This window comes from Danio rerio, chromosome 6 (genome assembly GCF_049306965.1).
Source record: "Danio rerio strain Tuebingen ecotype United States chromosome 6, GRCz12tu, whole genome shotgun sequence".
Classification (NCBI taxonomy): domain Eukaryota; kingdom Metazoa; phylum Chordata; class Actinopteri; order Cypriniformes; family Danionidae; genus Danio; species Danio rerio.
The window spans coordinates 20,680,865-20,696,844 of record NC_133181.1 but is presented as its reverse complement, the minus strand read 5'-3'; the positions used below and the strand labels follow the sequence as shown (position 1 = coordinate 20,696,844).

The 15,980-nt window shown below is 35.0% G+C and overlaps 1 protein-coding gene across 2 annotated transcripts; it reads left to right on the top strand.

The window, feature by feature from the left end:
• The first annotated feature begins 964 nt into the window (after window positions 1–964).
• Window positions 965–15,923, top strand: nprl2 (NPR2 like, GATOR1 complex subunit). Of its 2 annotated transcripts, NM_001045847.2 has the most exon segments (11): window positions 970–1,108; window positions 2,915–3,006; window positions 5,801–5,969; window positions 6,075–6,183; window positions 6,321–6,457; window positions 9,302–9,399; window positions 12,979–13,015; window positions 13,097–13,190; window positions 13,300–13,414; window positions 15,285–15,427; window positions 15,513–15,923. In NM_001045847.2, coding segments are annotated over 11 exon segments (1,140 nt in total). In that variant the 5' UTR covers window positions 970–1,030; the 3' UTR covers window positions 15,581–15,923.
• The last annotated feature ends 57 nt before the right edge of the window (window positions 15,924–15,980 follow it).

Below are 15,980 nucleotides of genomic sequence, written 5' to 3'. Positions count from 1 at the left end.
TAACCAAATAATATTTTAGAGTGTGACAAATGTAGGCTACAATTCAACATTTGGTCCTAATGGACTAATTTATTTCATTGAGAAATGTATAACTATTGTACATTGTGGAAAGATTGGTTAAACTAGAAACAAAAATGATCTTAGACAATGTTTGACTGCCATAATTTATTTCATTTTGAAATAAAAGCTGTAGCCTATATTAAGATGTGGTGGCAATTACATTTGTTCATTTAATAATGGAAAAATGTTAAATATTAACAATTTCTTTTCATATCTCATTCTAATTATCTTCCTCCTACAGATCTTAAAACTAGACAAATTGTTTAAACTTATAAGGCAATACATTACTTTTGAACAAGTTCTTTTTACTCAACTTCACAAAGGCTAAAAATGCCCATAGTTGAAGAATTGCCCTTAAATCAAGCATCATACATAATAAGGAAACATGAGACAGGTTTATGTAACATGTTTAACAAAGGAGACAGTGGAACATGTTTTGAAAAGATGCAAAGCATGAAAATAAAAAGAGAAATCATAAAGAGGAATTGTATACCTTAGGATATCAGGATTTCACATTTAAAAGGTTTATTAAAAGATGTTCTAGATTCAGGGAGAAAATATATAGGTAAATATAGGATTCATTAAGAATAGTGGATTATAAAATAGAATTTAGAAATCCAGTGTCATGACGCTACATCACAGTAAGTGGCCATATGCACCTCAAAAGTTGGTTCGCAACTCGCCATAGAACCAAGAAGAAGAACAGTAAGGCTTGTTTTAGCTATGTTTATAACTTAACGAAAGACGCATGGTTAAGTCACAGAATTTAGTAGTTATATAAAAGAAAAAAAATAATTATTTACTTATTTTTTGATCACAATAAGAAAATATGGGTTAGATTACTCCTGATCTGCACTCCAATCCAGATGGTGGCGGTAATTCTCAAAAAAGCTGGTTGCCAACCGCCATAAAAATTACAACAAGAAGAACAGTATTGTTTTTACATCAACAGAAAACTTTACTTAAAGAAATGGGTACTTACAGACGAATAGACTGTATATTTTTCAGTGAATTTCATCCAACGTTAGGACCAAAGATCACATATCAGGTAACATCACAGAAACCTGTATTTGGGAACAGATGTATGTTTGGCTGCATGGCTTGCAAAAGAGCACAGTACGCACAGCAAGATAATGTTTATCTAGTTAACTGGCTTATCACAGCAAAGTTACGTACATGACGTTTTACTGTGATCATACTTATAAATTGACAAGTCGTAATAAGTTACGACGTCGGGTGTGTTCAGGTTCCTTTTGTCGGCAAAAAATAGTGTTATGCCTACTTTTTATAGATTACAAGAAAATATAGCAGGGTTTGTTAACTTTGCTTATCGAAAAACGAAAAGCCAAGAATTCGCATCAATTTGTCAATGAAAATCCACAAGTGTTTACTTAATATATAGCATTATATTTCTTACTGACACGCCCCCAACTCGGAAACCGTCCATTTAATTTCACTAGTGTCATGGGCAGATGCTATGTTATATAGCATTTATATACTATGTACCAGGGATCTGGAACCTTTTTTCAGCAAAGAGAAATTTCTGATTTTTTTTTAATCAAGTGTTTTTTAAAGGAGCCATTGGGGGTGTGTATATAACAAAACCTTTATTTATTAATAAACAAAACCTTTATTTATGTTCATGCACAACGCAAAAATAAACAAATGTAACGCATCACAATGTATGAACAAAGTGAATTTATTGATTTTTTATTTCTTTTTGCCATCGCCACTAATGAATGTTGTTTGAATTTACATACGGGAGGTTACAATAGAAATGTAAGTTTCTAGCCCTTTATTGGTGTCACGATTCAAATTAAATCACAGCATCACATATGTGCATTGGTTAAAAAGTCATTTTATTGTAAACTGAGTTCATATTCATTTCGCTGTAGAAAACACAATAAAAATGGAATTGTACTTGTACTTTCAACAGGAAACAAATTTCTAGTGAATTTTTTTTAACTTTAAAATATTATTGAAGAGAGACAGCTGGAGAGCCACATGTTTTTGGTCAAAGTGCCACATGTGGCTATATAGGTTTCCTACCTCTGCTATATACCATTGTGCTTATGTAGAACCACTCAATCAGGACTCAGGTGTCAGTTTTTCAGCTCCTTGGAAACGGTTCTTCATACCTTGCTTAAATGATCCTGATGATCAATAAGTTTTTTTTTTTTTAAGTCTTGATTTTTTTACATTTTATGTTCATAAATAAGATACACTTATATATAATGTAATGGTAGTAAAAAAATAAAAAATAAAGTTGACATAAAAAAAAATGTGCAGCACCCATGTGAACGTCTTAAACATTTTATTTGACAAATGCTAACAAGTACATACCAACTTCATCTGCAGTAAAGATACAAAGCAACACGTTCTGTTAAAAGTTGAAATTTTTTTAGTTTTTTCAAATCTCACTGATCAGTACATTTTTTTGGAAGCTAGATGTTTTGCCTAGAATGCAGACAACAGAAAACCATAGTCACCATAATCACCGTCTTACCATATATTGTTAGTAAATACACAGCTGAGTGGGTGAATTCTCTATGGAGAGTTCTGTGTAGGCGGAAGTAAGGATACACAGTGTGGAGTCAAACTGGACACCACGTAACGTCATGTGAAAAGGGTCTAAAACAGCATTGTACATTTAACTCCAACACTTGAATGCACCATTCATTCATTCATATATATATATATATATATATATATATATATATATATATATATATATATATATATATATATATATATATATATATATATATATATATACTTTTTTATGCTTATATCTTTTGAAAATATATATTAAAGTTATTTTACCTTGTTTTTCTTTCTCTATTTTTGATTGAAGGTTCCGGAGGAGTATATTTCAAGGGAACTCTTTGATACTGTACAGGTGTACATCATTACCAAACCTGAACTGCAGAACAAACTCATAACAGTGTACGTACAGAACTTCATCATAACAATTGATCTAATTGTTGCAGTGTTTCTTTGTTTAATATCATTTGTTTTTAGAACCATTGTTTTAGACCAAGCAGAATTCTTCCAGCTATGCTTTAAAATGTGCATTTAAAATTACTTAAATTGCCAAACATTTTGATTTGGAAAGTGGGTTTTTAATAGTGCTGAGCACAAATTAATCGCATCCAATATAAAGGTTTGTGACATAATATATGTGTGTGTACTACTGTGTATAATTTTTATGTATATATATATAAAAATAGATGCATGCATATATTTGAGAAAATGATAAATTATATTTAGATATTAAATAAATGTATATGATACAAAGGATATAAAAATTTAAATACAGTTTCAAGAAACAGTATGTGAACCCTTTGAGATTTTTTGGGTTCCTGCATAAATGAAATTAAATTTACACTAGTCCAACACATTAGTGTGGTTAAACTAATTCCACACAAATATTATGTGTTTTTATTGGACACAACATGTAAACATTTACAGTGCAGGGTAGAAAAAGGATGTGAATCTTCGGATTTAATAACTGGTTGACCCTTCTTTGGCAGCAATAATCTCAACCAAACATTTCCTGTAGTTTTAGATCAGACCTACACCTCCTGTTCAGGAAGGATTTTGGACCATTTCTTTTTACAAAACTGTTTCAGTTCAGCAATATACTTGGGATTTCTGGTGTGAATCACTCTCTTGAGGTCATGCCACTGTATTTTAAATGGGTTGAGGTCAGCATGCTGACTGGGCCAGTCCATTCTTTTGTTAAAGTCATTCTATTGTTGATTTACTTTTATCCTTTGGATTGTTGTCTTGTTGCATCACCTATCCTCTGTTAAGCTTCAGTAGGAGGACAGATGGTCTTACGTTTTCCTGAAAAATGCCTTGATAAAGTTTGGGATTAATTTTTCCAACACAGATGAAGAAAACGCACACACATACACAAACAATACTAAACTACTTCTAGGCTGTCTTGCTCTCCAGCAGGCATCTTATCAGGATAAATCCTGGAAGAAGATTCTGAGGAAAAAACTAACTTGACACACAGAAAAAGCAATGACACATCTGGTCATCATATAATCTAGGCCCTTAAACACAAATTCAACTTTTGATATTGGACAGATATCTGCAACTTTTGCAAAACACTGGCATATTAGCTTTCTTAATGTGCGCATCTCCCTTAAGTTAGGCCTATTATTAAAAAAAATATATATATATACACACACACACACACACACACACACACATATATATATATATATATATATATATATATATATATATATATATATATATATATATATATATATATATATATATATTTTTTTTTTTTTTTTTTTTATATATATTTATATACACACACACACACACACACACACACACAGTTGAAGTCAGAATTATTAGCCCCCTTTTGTTTTTTGTTTTTTTTTTTATATTTCCCAAATTATGTTTAACAGAGCAAGGAAATTTTCACAGTATGTCTGATAATATTATTTTCTTCTGGAGAAAGTCTTATTTGTTTCATTTCGGCTAGAATAAAAGCAGTTTTTAATTTTTTAAAAACAATTTTGGGAAAAAATTATTATCCCCTTTTAGCTAATTTGTTTTCTGATAGTCTACAGAACAAACCATCGATATACAATAACCTGCCTAATTACCCTAACCTGTCTAGTTCACCTTATTAACCTAGCCTTTAAATGTCACTTTAAGCTGTACAGAAGTGTTTTGAAAAATATCTAGTCAAATATTATTTACTGTCATCGTGACAAAGATGAAATAAATCAGTTTTTAGAAATAGGTTTCTAAAACTATTATGCTTAGAAATGTGCTGAAACAATCTTCCCTCCATTAAACAGAAATTGGGGAAAAAAAATAAACAGTGGCTCTAATAGGTCAGAGGGGCTAATTCTGACTACAACTGTGTCTGTGTGTATTTTGCCTATAGACCTACATAATCACTAATAATGTTCTCTTTAAACACTTAATAGGGGCAGAACACCCCATGACACGTTTTGTATCTTTGTTTCGTTGTGTAGGTTACACAAGTGTTTTTTTTTTTTTTTTTTTAATCAGATTTAAAAAAGAATTTTTTTATATATATTTTTTTTTACTGTTTTGCTATTTTCTTAAAAAGATAATACAGTATAGGCTATATAACTTATAGGATACTATTGTAAGAATATATGAGCAGTTGGTCTTCCAGGGGTCTTTTCTTTATACTTTTCAACTTTCCACATTTGTTGTTGTGCTCTACAATTTCATGTGTTTGTGGGTCAACCAGTTATTAAACCCAAAGGTTCACATCCTTTTTCAATCTAGGCCCTTAAACACAAAGTCAACTATATTAACATTCATAAAGTCATAAGAAAAGATATGTGTTGCTTCGTCCTGGAGCAGACATTCATCAGAAAATCCAATCCTTCACTATGTGTGTGTATATCACATAAACTTAATAAATGTATAAAATCAACACAAAACTTTTATTCTTTCCAAAAATTTGCCCTTTAATCTTTGCCCAGCACTAGTTTGTAGAAATATATTTAATTATATTACTGAGTCAAATTTTGATCATTGAATTCCAAATGAAAATTTCACTGTAGGCATAATTTACTAAATAAAATGGTACAGTAGGTACTGCTTTTCCTTGTCGTAAGTCCTTTAAATCCAACTTTATAAAAAATAAAAAACAGGTTTTCACGTGTTGCAAATATAACTTTATATGTATTAGTAATCATGCTGTATTTTATCTGTAAACCGAATAAAGGACTGCCATGGAGAAGAAACTTATTGGCTGTCCAGTATGCATTGAACATAAGAAGTACAGGAGGAATGCCTTGCTCTTCAATTTGGGTTTAGTCTGTGATGCCAGTACAAAAACATCTGCTTTAGAGCCCATTGTCAAAAAGCTGGCTGGATACCTCACGACTCTTGAGGTAAAAGTTAATTTAGTGTGTACACACACACACACACACACACACACACACAAGTATTCATGTTTTATATATTTATTAAACATATGATGAATTGTCCTTGATTAGCTTGAAAGTGGATTTATTTCAAATGAGGAGAGTAAGCAGAAGCTGTTGCCTATCATGTCCACACTTTTGGAGGATCTTAATATTACAGGAGCCTGCACCCTTCCTATTGGTATGTTTATTTATGAATCTCACTGCCCCCTATACATAAAAACAAATATACATAAAAAAAATACATTTCCTATGCGTTTATGAATCTTACTGGTTTTTATTGTTTTAATAATCCCCCTTTTTCCTCTCTCATGGCAGATGACTCCAACACCATCCACTTGAAGCTAATTGAACAAAGGAAAGACCCTTTGGTTGTTCAGGAGTATGATGTACCGGTATTTACCAAGAATAAGGACCACTTTATAAAGTCACAATGGGATCTTACCACACAACAGGTAAATAAAAAGTCCTTTCCTGTACTTTTATCATATCTAATTTCATTTCGGGTGGGGCAGTAGTAGTGCTGTCGCCTCACAGCAAGATGGTCGCTGGTTCGAGCCTCAGCTTGGTCAGTTGGCATTTCTGTGTGGAGTTTGCATGTTCTCCCTGCATTCGCGTGGGTTTCCTCTGGGTGCTCCGATTTCCCCCACAGTCCAAAGACATACAGTACAGGGGAATTGGGTAAGCTAAATTGTACATAGTGTATGAGTGTGTATGGATGTTGCCCAGAGATGGGTTGCGGCTGGAAGGGCATCTGCTGCGTGGAACATGTGCTTAGTAAGTTAGCGGTTCATTTTGCTGTGGCGACCACAGATTTATAAAAGGGACTAAGCCGAAAAGAAAATGAATGATTTCATTTCATTTAATAAAAATTATTAGACTGAATTAAAATCAAGCATTGCTGTTAAATCAATGACTTCTTCTTGCAAAAAAAAATTATAAAATCAAGAACATGCGATTTGTTGATTTAACTTTTATTTAATTGACAAAAGTACAAAGAAAAAAACTTCCAGTTTTTTCAGTGAGCAAAATATTTGTAATCTGGATTTAGATTGTTTTATATATATATATATATATATATATATATATATATATATATATATATATATATATATATATATATATATATATATATATATATGTGTGTGTGTGTGTGTGTGTATGTGTGTGTGTGTGTGTGTGTATATATATATGTTTGTGTGTGTGTGTGTGTATGTACTGTATATGTGTGTGTGTGTGTGTGTATATTAGGGGTGTCACGATTTCAATTTTTAATTGAAATCGATCGAAATTTATGCTCAATTTCGATTATCGAATCAAAAAATAGAATCGTCGATGCTGCCACGCCCCCATGTCACGTCAGCTTGGCTTGCCAAGCGGGAAAAAAACAGGCTTGTTGAAGTGCTTGTTCAACTGCAGAAGCAGGAGACCCGTCGACAGAACTTAAACCCTCTCCTCTTTCAATGAAGCCACCGGTGTGTAAGCATTTTGGATTTCCAGTGAGTTATGTTGACAACGTTCCTGTTGTTGACAAAAAAAAACACAGTTTTGCAAGCTCTGCTATGTACGTATTACGTACGGTTCGTCCGATAGACAACACCGGCATCGCGATCCTCCGCCCACCCCCGTTGCAAATCCGCTCGCGAAAAGTACACACTCAGGCCCCGTTTACACTGTCTTTGTTTTTAAATGGCATTTTAGAACGACAACAATTTGACATCCACAGTGGCGTGTAGCATTTCTGAGCAGCCCTCCTTCCTCTCTACCTCTGAAAATGCACATCACGTGACCACACAGACGCACACAGCCATCCGCTCGAGACAGCAGGTCCAGGCAGTCAGAGGACTGCTTCAATCTTTCACTCACTTGTACTTTGTCATTTTAGCGAACACCTCAGATACTGTTGGCTGGTTCCTGTTGGTTGTGCGTCTTTTTTACCGATGCCATTATAACGACCCAGATCTCTGCCTATTCACGAGTCCCGCAGAAAAAAAGTGATTGACAGATGGTAATTATGTGTGTATCTTGCCTTTATTCATTTACTGTATGATTTGTTTATGGGTAAAACAAAGACCATGCAGGCCAGGTAGTTTAAATGGTCATTAATTAATTAATTATTCATAATCAAAAATCGAATCGAATCGTGCCTTTAGAATCGAAAATGTAATCGAATCGAGAATTTGGAGGATCGTGACACCCTTAGTGTATATATATTGCTACAAAATTTATAATGCTAATTAAGATGGACTCTTGTTAAATAAACCCACTGAAACAGGCACAAAGGATTTCTTATAACGGTTTAACCTACACTTTGGGACTCTATATCTCCTACCCGAGGGAAGCAGTTCGTAATGTGTAAACATAAAATGAGTTGGGTCATTCACAATCCTTGTCACCTGATTGAGGACACAATTGTCATATAAAACTTGAGGATTAAAATATTCATCGTGCCCAACAATTTTCCATCCAGTTTTTAAGAGATGCACTAATTTAGATTTACACTGAACTGATAGGTTGCCAATCCACACTGTGATACCATATCTAACAATGCTTAAAGAACAATGCTTCAACTCTCTGGTGTAAACGAAAAAAAAACCCTCGCCATGTGTGTTTTCCATGTGAAAGAACTGTCGATGTTAATGCCCAAGTACTTATGTTTCTGACTGAGTAATAGGATGGTCATGTACAACCACTTGACGAAGGTCACCTATGGGTCAAATAAAATCTCTTCTGTTTTATTAGTATTTATTTTTCGCTTATTTCTATCACACCACTCAAAGAACTGACTAATTTCTGACTGATGGATAACACCAATATCATCATTCTCTTAAAGTAAACTTAATATGGCTGTGTCATCGGAATATTTAAAAATAAAATTCTGTGAATGCTTGCTTGAACATTCATTTATAAAAAGTGTAAAAAGAATAGGTGAACTGACACAGCCTTGTGGAACCCCAGTACTACTGTTCTTTTCATCTGAACGGAAATTGATCTTCATCTGAATGTGTGGATTATTTAATATAATCCCAACATTTTCCCTTCATATAACCGCACGGACTGACATCACGATTGCGATACGACTAATCATGCAGCACTTGTGTTTTTTGTTGTTGCATCAGATTAGATCCAAATGTCCGATAAATGTTTGTGATACTTATTATTGTTACATTTTTTACAACCATGCTCACACTCACATTGTGAAACAGGTAGTATTATATTTTGACCTGCTGCCTTCAAAAACTTTTCTCAGTAATTTATAATTTGTGGTTTATAAATATTTTGATTATGTTGTCCTGCAGATCTTACCCTTTGTAGATGGCTATCGACACATTCAAAAGATCTCTGCTGAGGCTGATGTTGAGCTTAATTTGGTACGGATTGCTGTTCAGAATTTATTGTAAGTATAAAGATATTCCTTTTTAACCGCTATCATAAGCTTAACTTATTACACTACCTGACTAAAGTCTTGTCGTCAATCCCAGTTGTAACAGCAACAAATAATAACTTGACTTCTAGTTGATCATTTGGAAAAGTGTTAGAAGATAGATCTGTTAAAACTGCATCTAGATCATCACATATACTGCAGAAGACCTATTGGAACCCGTATGGACCCAAGATTGTTAGAAATTAGTCAAGTTTAATAAAGGAAAATCATGGTTTGAGGTTACATTTTAGTATGGGGGTATGCGAGAGATCTGCAGAGTGTATGGCAACATCAACAGCCTGAGGCATCAAGACATTTGTGCTGCCCATTACATTACAATTCACAGGATAGGGCAAGTTCTTCAGCAGGACAGTGCTCCTTATACTTCAGCCTCCACATCAAAATTCCTGAAAGCGAAGAAGGTCAAGGTGCTCCAGGATTGGCCAGCCCAGTCATTAGATATGAACATTATTGAGCATGTCTGGGATAAGATGGAGGCATTGAAGATGAATCTTGATGAAATCTAAGAGTCTTGCAAGAATGCTTTCTTTGCCATTCCAGATAACTTTTTTGTATAATATAATGGGGCAGCACGGTGGCTCAGTGGTTAGCACTGTCGCCTCACAGCAAGAATGTTGCTGATTCGAGTCCCAGCTGGGCCAGTTGGCATTTCTGTGTGAAGTTTGCATGTTTTCCCTGTGTTTAAGTGGGTCTCCAAGTGCTCTTGTTTCCCAAAAGCATGTGCTATCGGTGAATTGGGTAAACAAAATTAACTGTAGTGTATGAGTGTGCATGTGAATGCCAGAGTGTATGGGTCTTTCCCAGTGCTGGGTTGTGGCTGAAAGGGCATCTGCTGTGTAAAACATATGCTGGAATAGTTGGCAGTTCAATGCGCTGTGGTGACCCCAATCAGGGACAAAGCCAAAGGAAAAGGAATGAATGAATATTGTAATTATTTTATAACATACTGCTTTTTCTTCAACAAAATAGTTGGGGTGTATGCAATTTATAATATAACCCTGAACTAAGATAAGTTTTTTGAGTCATTGTAGATATGCTTAATATTAATTATTTTTCCACTGCACCATGACTTTATATTCTATACTCTACATTATTTCTGTTAAGTGACAAGACTTTTGTCTAAGCAAAGTCAGACCTTACCTCCTAATTAAATAATTAAAAATCAAGGCATGATCATATTTTATTTTGGTAAAATAAGCATAATTTAGAGGCCTTTCATATAAGCCACATCTGATACTAAATGATCAACTAGTAGTGTACTTTGGAGCATGTTTATTCTGTGATAAATTATCACAAAAAAACCTTACAACAATGGGTTCAGAACCCTGCTGTGGTCTTTTTATCCAGAAGGGCTATATTTTGCTATTACAACTGGGTGGTAGCACATTTTTCTGCTTATAATACATGGCTACTCTTCACTAAGTTAAGTCTTTGGTGTCTCCAGAATGTGTCCGTAAATTTTTTAAAATTCCCATCAGATAATTTTTTATACCACGCTGAATATGTGAATTTTGGAGTAAAAGGACATTGTAGCTGTTTTGTTGCCTGTGGCTTTAAATGCAAATGAGCCTACCCACCATTCCCTCATGGGTGTCTGTTTCTCCTGCTGCGTCATGTCAGATAAACAGCGATCAGTGACAGAGACGTATGCAAATGAAGCAAAGATTCAGTTGTAGTCGAAATCGAATTACAGCCCAGGAAACTCGCAGCGAAGAGACGCTGTTAGCAAACGAAGTTAGCATTAGAGAAAGGTAAAATGTCATCCAAACGCTGCTGTTTTCACAGAGCTTGATCTGTTTCTGTATTTGGGATTCCAAATGACATAATGCATAGAAAAGTGGTTACAAGTTATTTTTAATTATTTTCCAGTTTAAGTCACGTTCCTATTACAAAAAAAGTAGCACTCTAGCATTTGACAAAGGACAGCTTCCAGAATCTATCCCAATTCAGTGCTGGATTTGGCCCAAAATTTCTCAGAGTAGTTCTAACGATAATAGAAGACGCTGTGGATTGTGAGCCACAAAATGTTTTTATTTGTTATAATTTATATACTGGCGAAGCAGTGATGCAGTAGGTAGTGCTGTCGCCTCACAGCAAGAAGGTCGCTGGTTCGAGCCTCTGCTCAGTTGGCTTTTCTGTGTGGAGTTTGCATGTTCTCCCTGCGTTTGCGTGGGTTTCCTCCGGGCTCCCAGAGATGGGTTGCGGCTGGAAGGGCATCCGCTGCGAAAAAACTTGCTGGATAAGTTGGCAGTTCAATTCGCTGTGATGACCCCGGATTAATAAAGGGACTATGCCGACAAAAAAATGAATGAATGAATTTATATTACATAGTTTATATTACATAGTTTCTGTTGTTAACTGTATGTTGTAGCAAGGACGTAAACAAGGGAAAACACTGTTTGACACTTAACAATTTAGCTTCAAATTCATATTTATCTGTAAAAACCCTGTAATCTTCACCAGCACATGCAATGTCTATGTTCCGTGTGTTTTGCATTTGAAATAATGATTTCGCAAGAGACATGTGAACTTTTGTATTAATAACACATGCTTAAAAACTGAATGAAAATGAAAGACACGTGTTAATTTTTATTTTAGAGAGCAGGAATGAGCTTCAGCTATGTCCTCTTCACTTTCTGTGTCCGATTCATTCTCAAACTGGTGCAACTGCGCTGACATTATTTACACAACAGATGCAAAGCACATGCTAGTAGAGGTGTGATGTTTTGTAGTAACATGGAGCTGATCTGCGAAATCACAACACATTAGGTTAGCTGACCAATCAGAACCCCTGTGACGGCAGGCCTTTTGAGAAAGCAGGAAATTTGGTGGTCGGATTTTATGATTGCAGAGAAGCAGTATAAAATTAAAGTAAGAAATGTCAAAAAATAAGGTGCTTTTTTTTCTTTAGAAATAAAGCATGGGCACACATTGTTTTACACCCCATTAACACAACCAAGACTTAAAAATACACTCTGCATCACCCCTTTTTAAAACTTAAACAAATTCCTTTTTTTAATGGATAGGATGCAATGAATTAAATATTTAAAAAATAAGTATATTAATATTTCTTTATTATAAATCTTTTGGAAATATTTTTGGTACATCAAAGGGTATGGATATGATCACCAAAACAAGCTAATCCAGCTAAAAGTAGTGCTTAAAATGTCACTAAAATGCAGAATTTAAAACTTATCATAAAATAGAAAATCAGGCAAATAACTGCAAAAAGCTCCACTTTTTGTACCACCACTTTTACCAGGCTGGCTTTGGGCCTATAATAGGACAAAAATATTGATAATGACTTGAAATTTTGTATTAGCTCAGTAAAGGCATGAATTAGTATTCAAAATAGACAAACATTTAAGGAATACAGTACAGACATTTATGAATTACATGGCATGTTGCCACAATTAATTACGTGAAGCTGTTTAAAATCTTACCTATTTGATATTTCGTTATATATTAAATAGTGTAAACAATCATTCTACAGTTAAGACTTCACACTGAAGCAGTGGATCTGTTTTACAGGTATTATGACGTGGTAACTCTGGTATCCATATTTCAGGTATGTTTTTTGTTGATGTTGTTTATTCTCATTCTTGTAATGGGTTCTTTTTCTTACATTTTTGGTTGTCGTACTTTACAGTACTCAAATGTGTACTGCACAACACCTAAAGTGCAAAACCTAATAGATAAGAAGTGCCTTCAGGAAGAGTGTCTACATTATGTCAGTAAGCCAGGTGAGCAAGTACAAAGAGATAGTAAATGTATTTTTCTGCATCATATGAGTGTATGAAAGTGAGATATTTCTATTCACAGTGCTTATTTTACTGTGTGTTATGTCACCAGGGCAGAGGACAAGTCTCAGGGATGTGTTCCAGTTGTACTGTGGTTTGACCCCAGGTACGACTGTACGTGACCTCTGTTCCCGCTATTCTCACCAGCTACAAAAAGTGGACGACAGGCAAGTTTGTCTCAGTCTGAATGCTGCTTTAAGATGATTGATAATCATTATTCCAAGCATTGGGCTGAGGTTCATTTTTAATTAGTTTTACAACTCGTCAATGGGGCAGTGCAATGGCAATACAGACAGGTTGCTGCTGCAAGCCTTGGCTGGGTCAGTTGGCATTTCTGTGTGGAGTTTGCATGTTCTCCCTGTGTTCACGTGAGATTCCCCCACAGTCCAAAGGTGAATTGGGTGGCGACCCCAGATTATTAAAGGGACTAAGCCAAAAAGAAAATGAATGAATGAATGACAACTCCAGTTCATAGATGGCACATTTCAATAATAGTGCTAATTTAAAGTGCTTTCCATAAAAAGAGCATTTAAAAATCATGAAATCACAAAATAAGTCTTAAGAAATATAAACAGCATTAAAATGACACATTTTAAAAAATGATGACACATTTATTAACAAAGGAATAGTGCAACGCTTAGATGCAACGCCATGACAAGTGATCTTTTCCAGGTTAACAGGAGTTTTTGTCCTAACCATTTGCGTTATTGCTTAAAGTGAATTCACCCTGCTTTAAGTGGACTCTTGGATTTTCTAATTTACTCAAGCCATGTGGTCTGAGTGATCCGATGATTCAGTGAGCATGTCTGCAAATATTGCGGTCCTAGGTTATTTATATACAATCATTCATTCATTTTGCTTTGGCTCAGTCCCTTATTCATCAGGGATCGCCACTTTAATATCCAGGATGTTTTACGCAGAGAATACCCTTCCAGCTGCAACCCAGTACTGGGAAACATTCATACACACACTCATACACTACGTACAATTTAGTTCATCCAATTCACCTATAGCGCATGTCTTTGGACTGTAGGGAAAACCGAAGCACCCGGAGGAAACCCACCCCAACGATCATGCTACCCACTGTGCCACCATAATGCTCTGGTTTCCCCCACAGTCCAAGCCATGCGCTATAGTTGAACTCAATATGCTAATTTGGCTGTAGTGTATGGGTTTCTCAGTGTTGGGTTGTGGCTGGAAGAGCATCTGCTGCGTAAAACATATACTGGATAGTTTTGCGGTTCATTTCTCTGTGGCAACCCCTGATAAATATAGGGACTAAGCCGAAAAGAAAATAAATGAATGAAAGTAGTTTAGGTGATCCTCAAGGGCTGTATAGGTTTCCAATGACTGTATTTCCAATCCCTTTTAACGCTTTACTTTTAAGGTACCAGCTGTAAGGCATGCTAGTGTGGAAAAATAAATGTATGTACTCTAGTCTTAAATTAACAGTAATCTACATATAACTGAAAAAAATACATTCTTTGGTTTTTAATTTGCTTATTTCATTCAAAATTCTAGCTAGGGTGTGACATTTAAACCTCTTAGTTCAAAGCACGGCTGTGTCTATTGTCTAACAAATAGCTAGGTAACACTTTTGAGCTGGTCAAGTGGCAGGACGGGCTCCAATACTTCATTTGCATGCTTTGTTTTCATGCTTCTAATATTGCTGAGATCGGGGATGGTGAAAGGCAATTTACCCTACTGATAACAACACTTCTCCACCTAGCCATTCCCCTCCTCCAAAAAACACTTCATTATAGACTTGCTTTCAGACCTGTGAGAGACTCCAGTAGGCTCTTACAGACACTAGGACTTCTTGAAGAGGGTGTATGACCCCAGATCAACCAACACATCTCAATAAAGCTTGTTCTGCTAGTTCAAGTATCCTGGACTGGATTCTCTCTCTTCATCATTTATTTTTTTCCAACACTAATCATAATCACATGTTAAGAAGAACAACATCCCAAAAATGCTTTTAAGTCCTTTTGGCTCATTTGGCTGCTGGCAATTAAGTTTTTTTGTTTGTTTGTTTAGGAAGTTGATTCAGTTTGGCTTGATGAAAGGTCTGATTCGACGTCTACAGAAGTATCCAGTCAAGGTTGTAAGAGATGAAAGAAGTCGTCCACCTAGACTTTACACTGGCTGCCATAGTTATGATGAAATCTGCTGCAAAACTGGTACGTGTTATTGTGTTTTTATTTGTTGTTTTTACATACTTTTAAAGTTTTTTTTAATGCAGGTGACATTCTTTTATTTTTGCAGGAATGAGTTACAAAGAGTTGGATGAACGGTTGGAGAATGACCCTAACATTGTTGTTTGCTGGAAATAATTGAACAAGTCTCCAACAAGAAAAACAGACCCAGGTGCTTTTGCTTCAAATGAACTGCCATGATGGACCAAAAAAAAAATGTAAACACACAAGATTGCTAAACATCTCAGATTTGAAGTTCAACAAATACTGGAAAGTGTTATGGTGCATAAATCAAAAAATGAGGTTTCTGTATCAATCTACATCACTAGTTTTTAAATAATTTGGTCAACTATGGTTATATTATAGATAAGTAGTTCTATTTTTCCCCTCTTTCAAACATTGACGTTTCCTCTGGCTACTGTAAAATGTGTGATCTACAATGTGTTAGCTACAGCATTAAAATAAAACGACCATTATAAAATATTTTTGAAACTGAAACTTTTTTTGTTGTATACATATTCCACTGCTGCAAAGATAT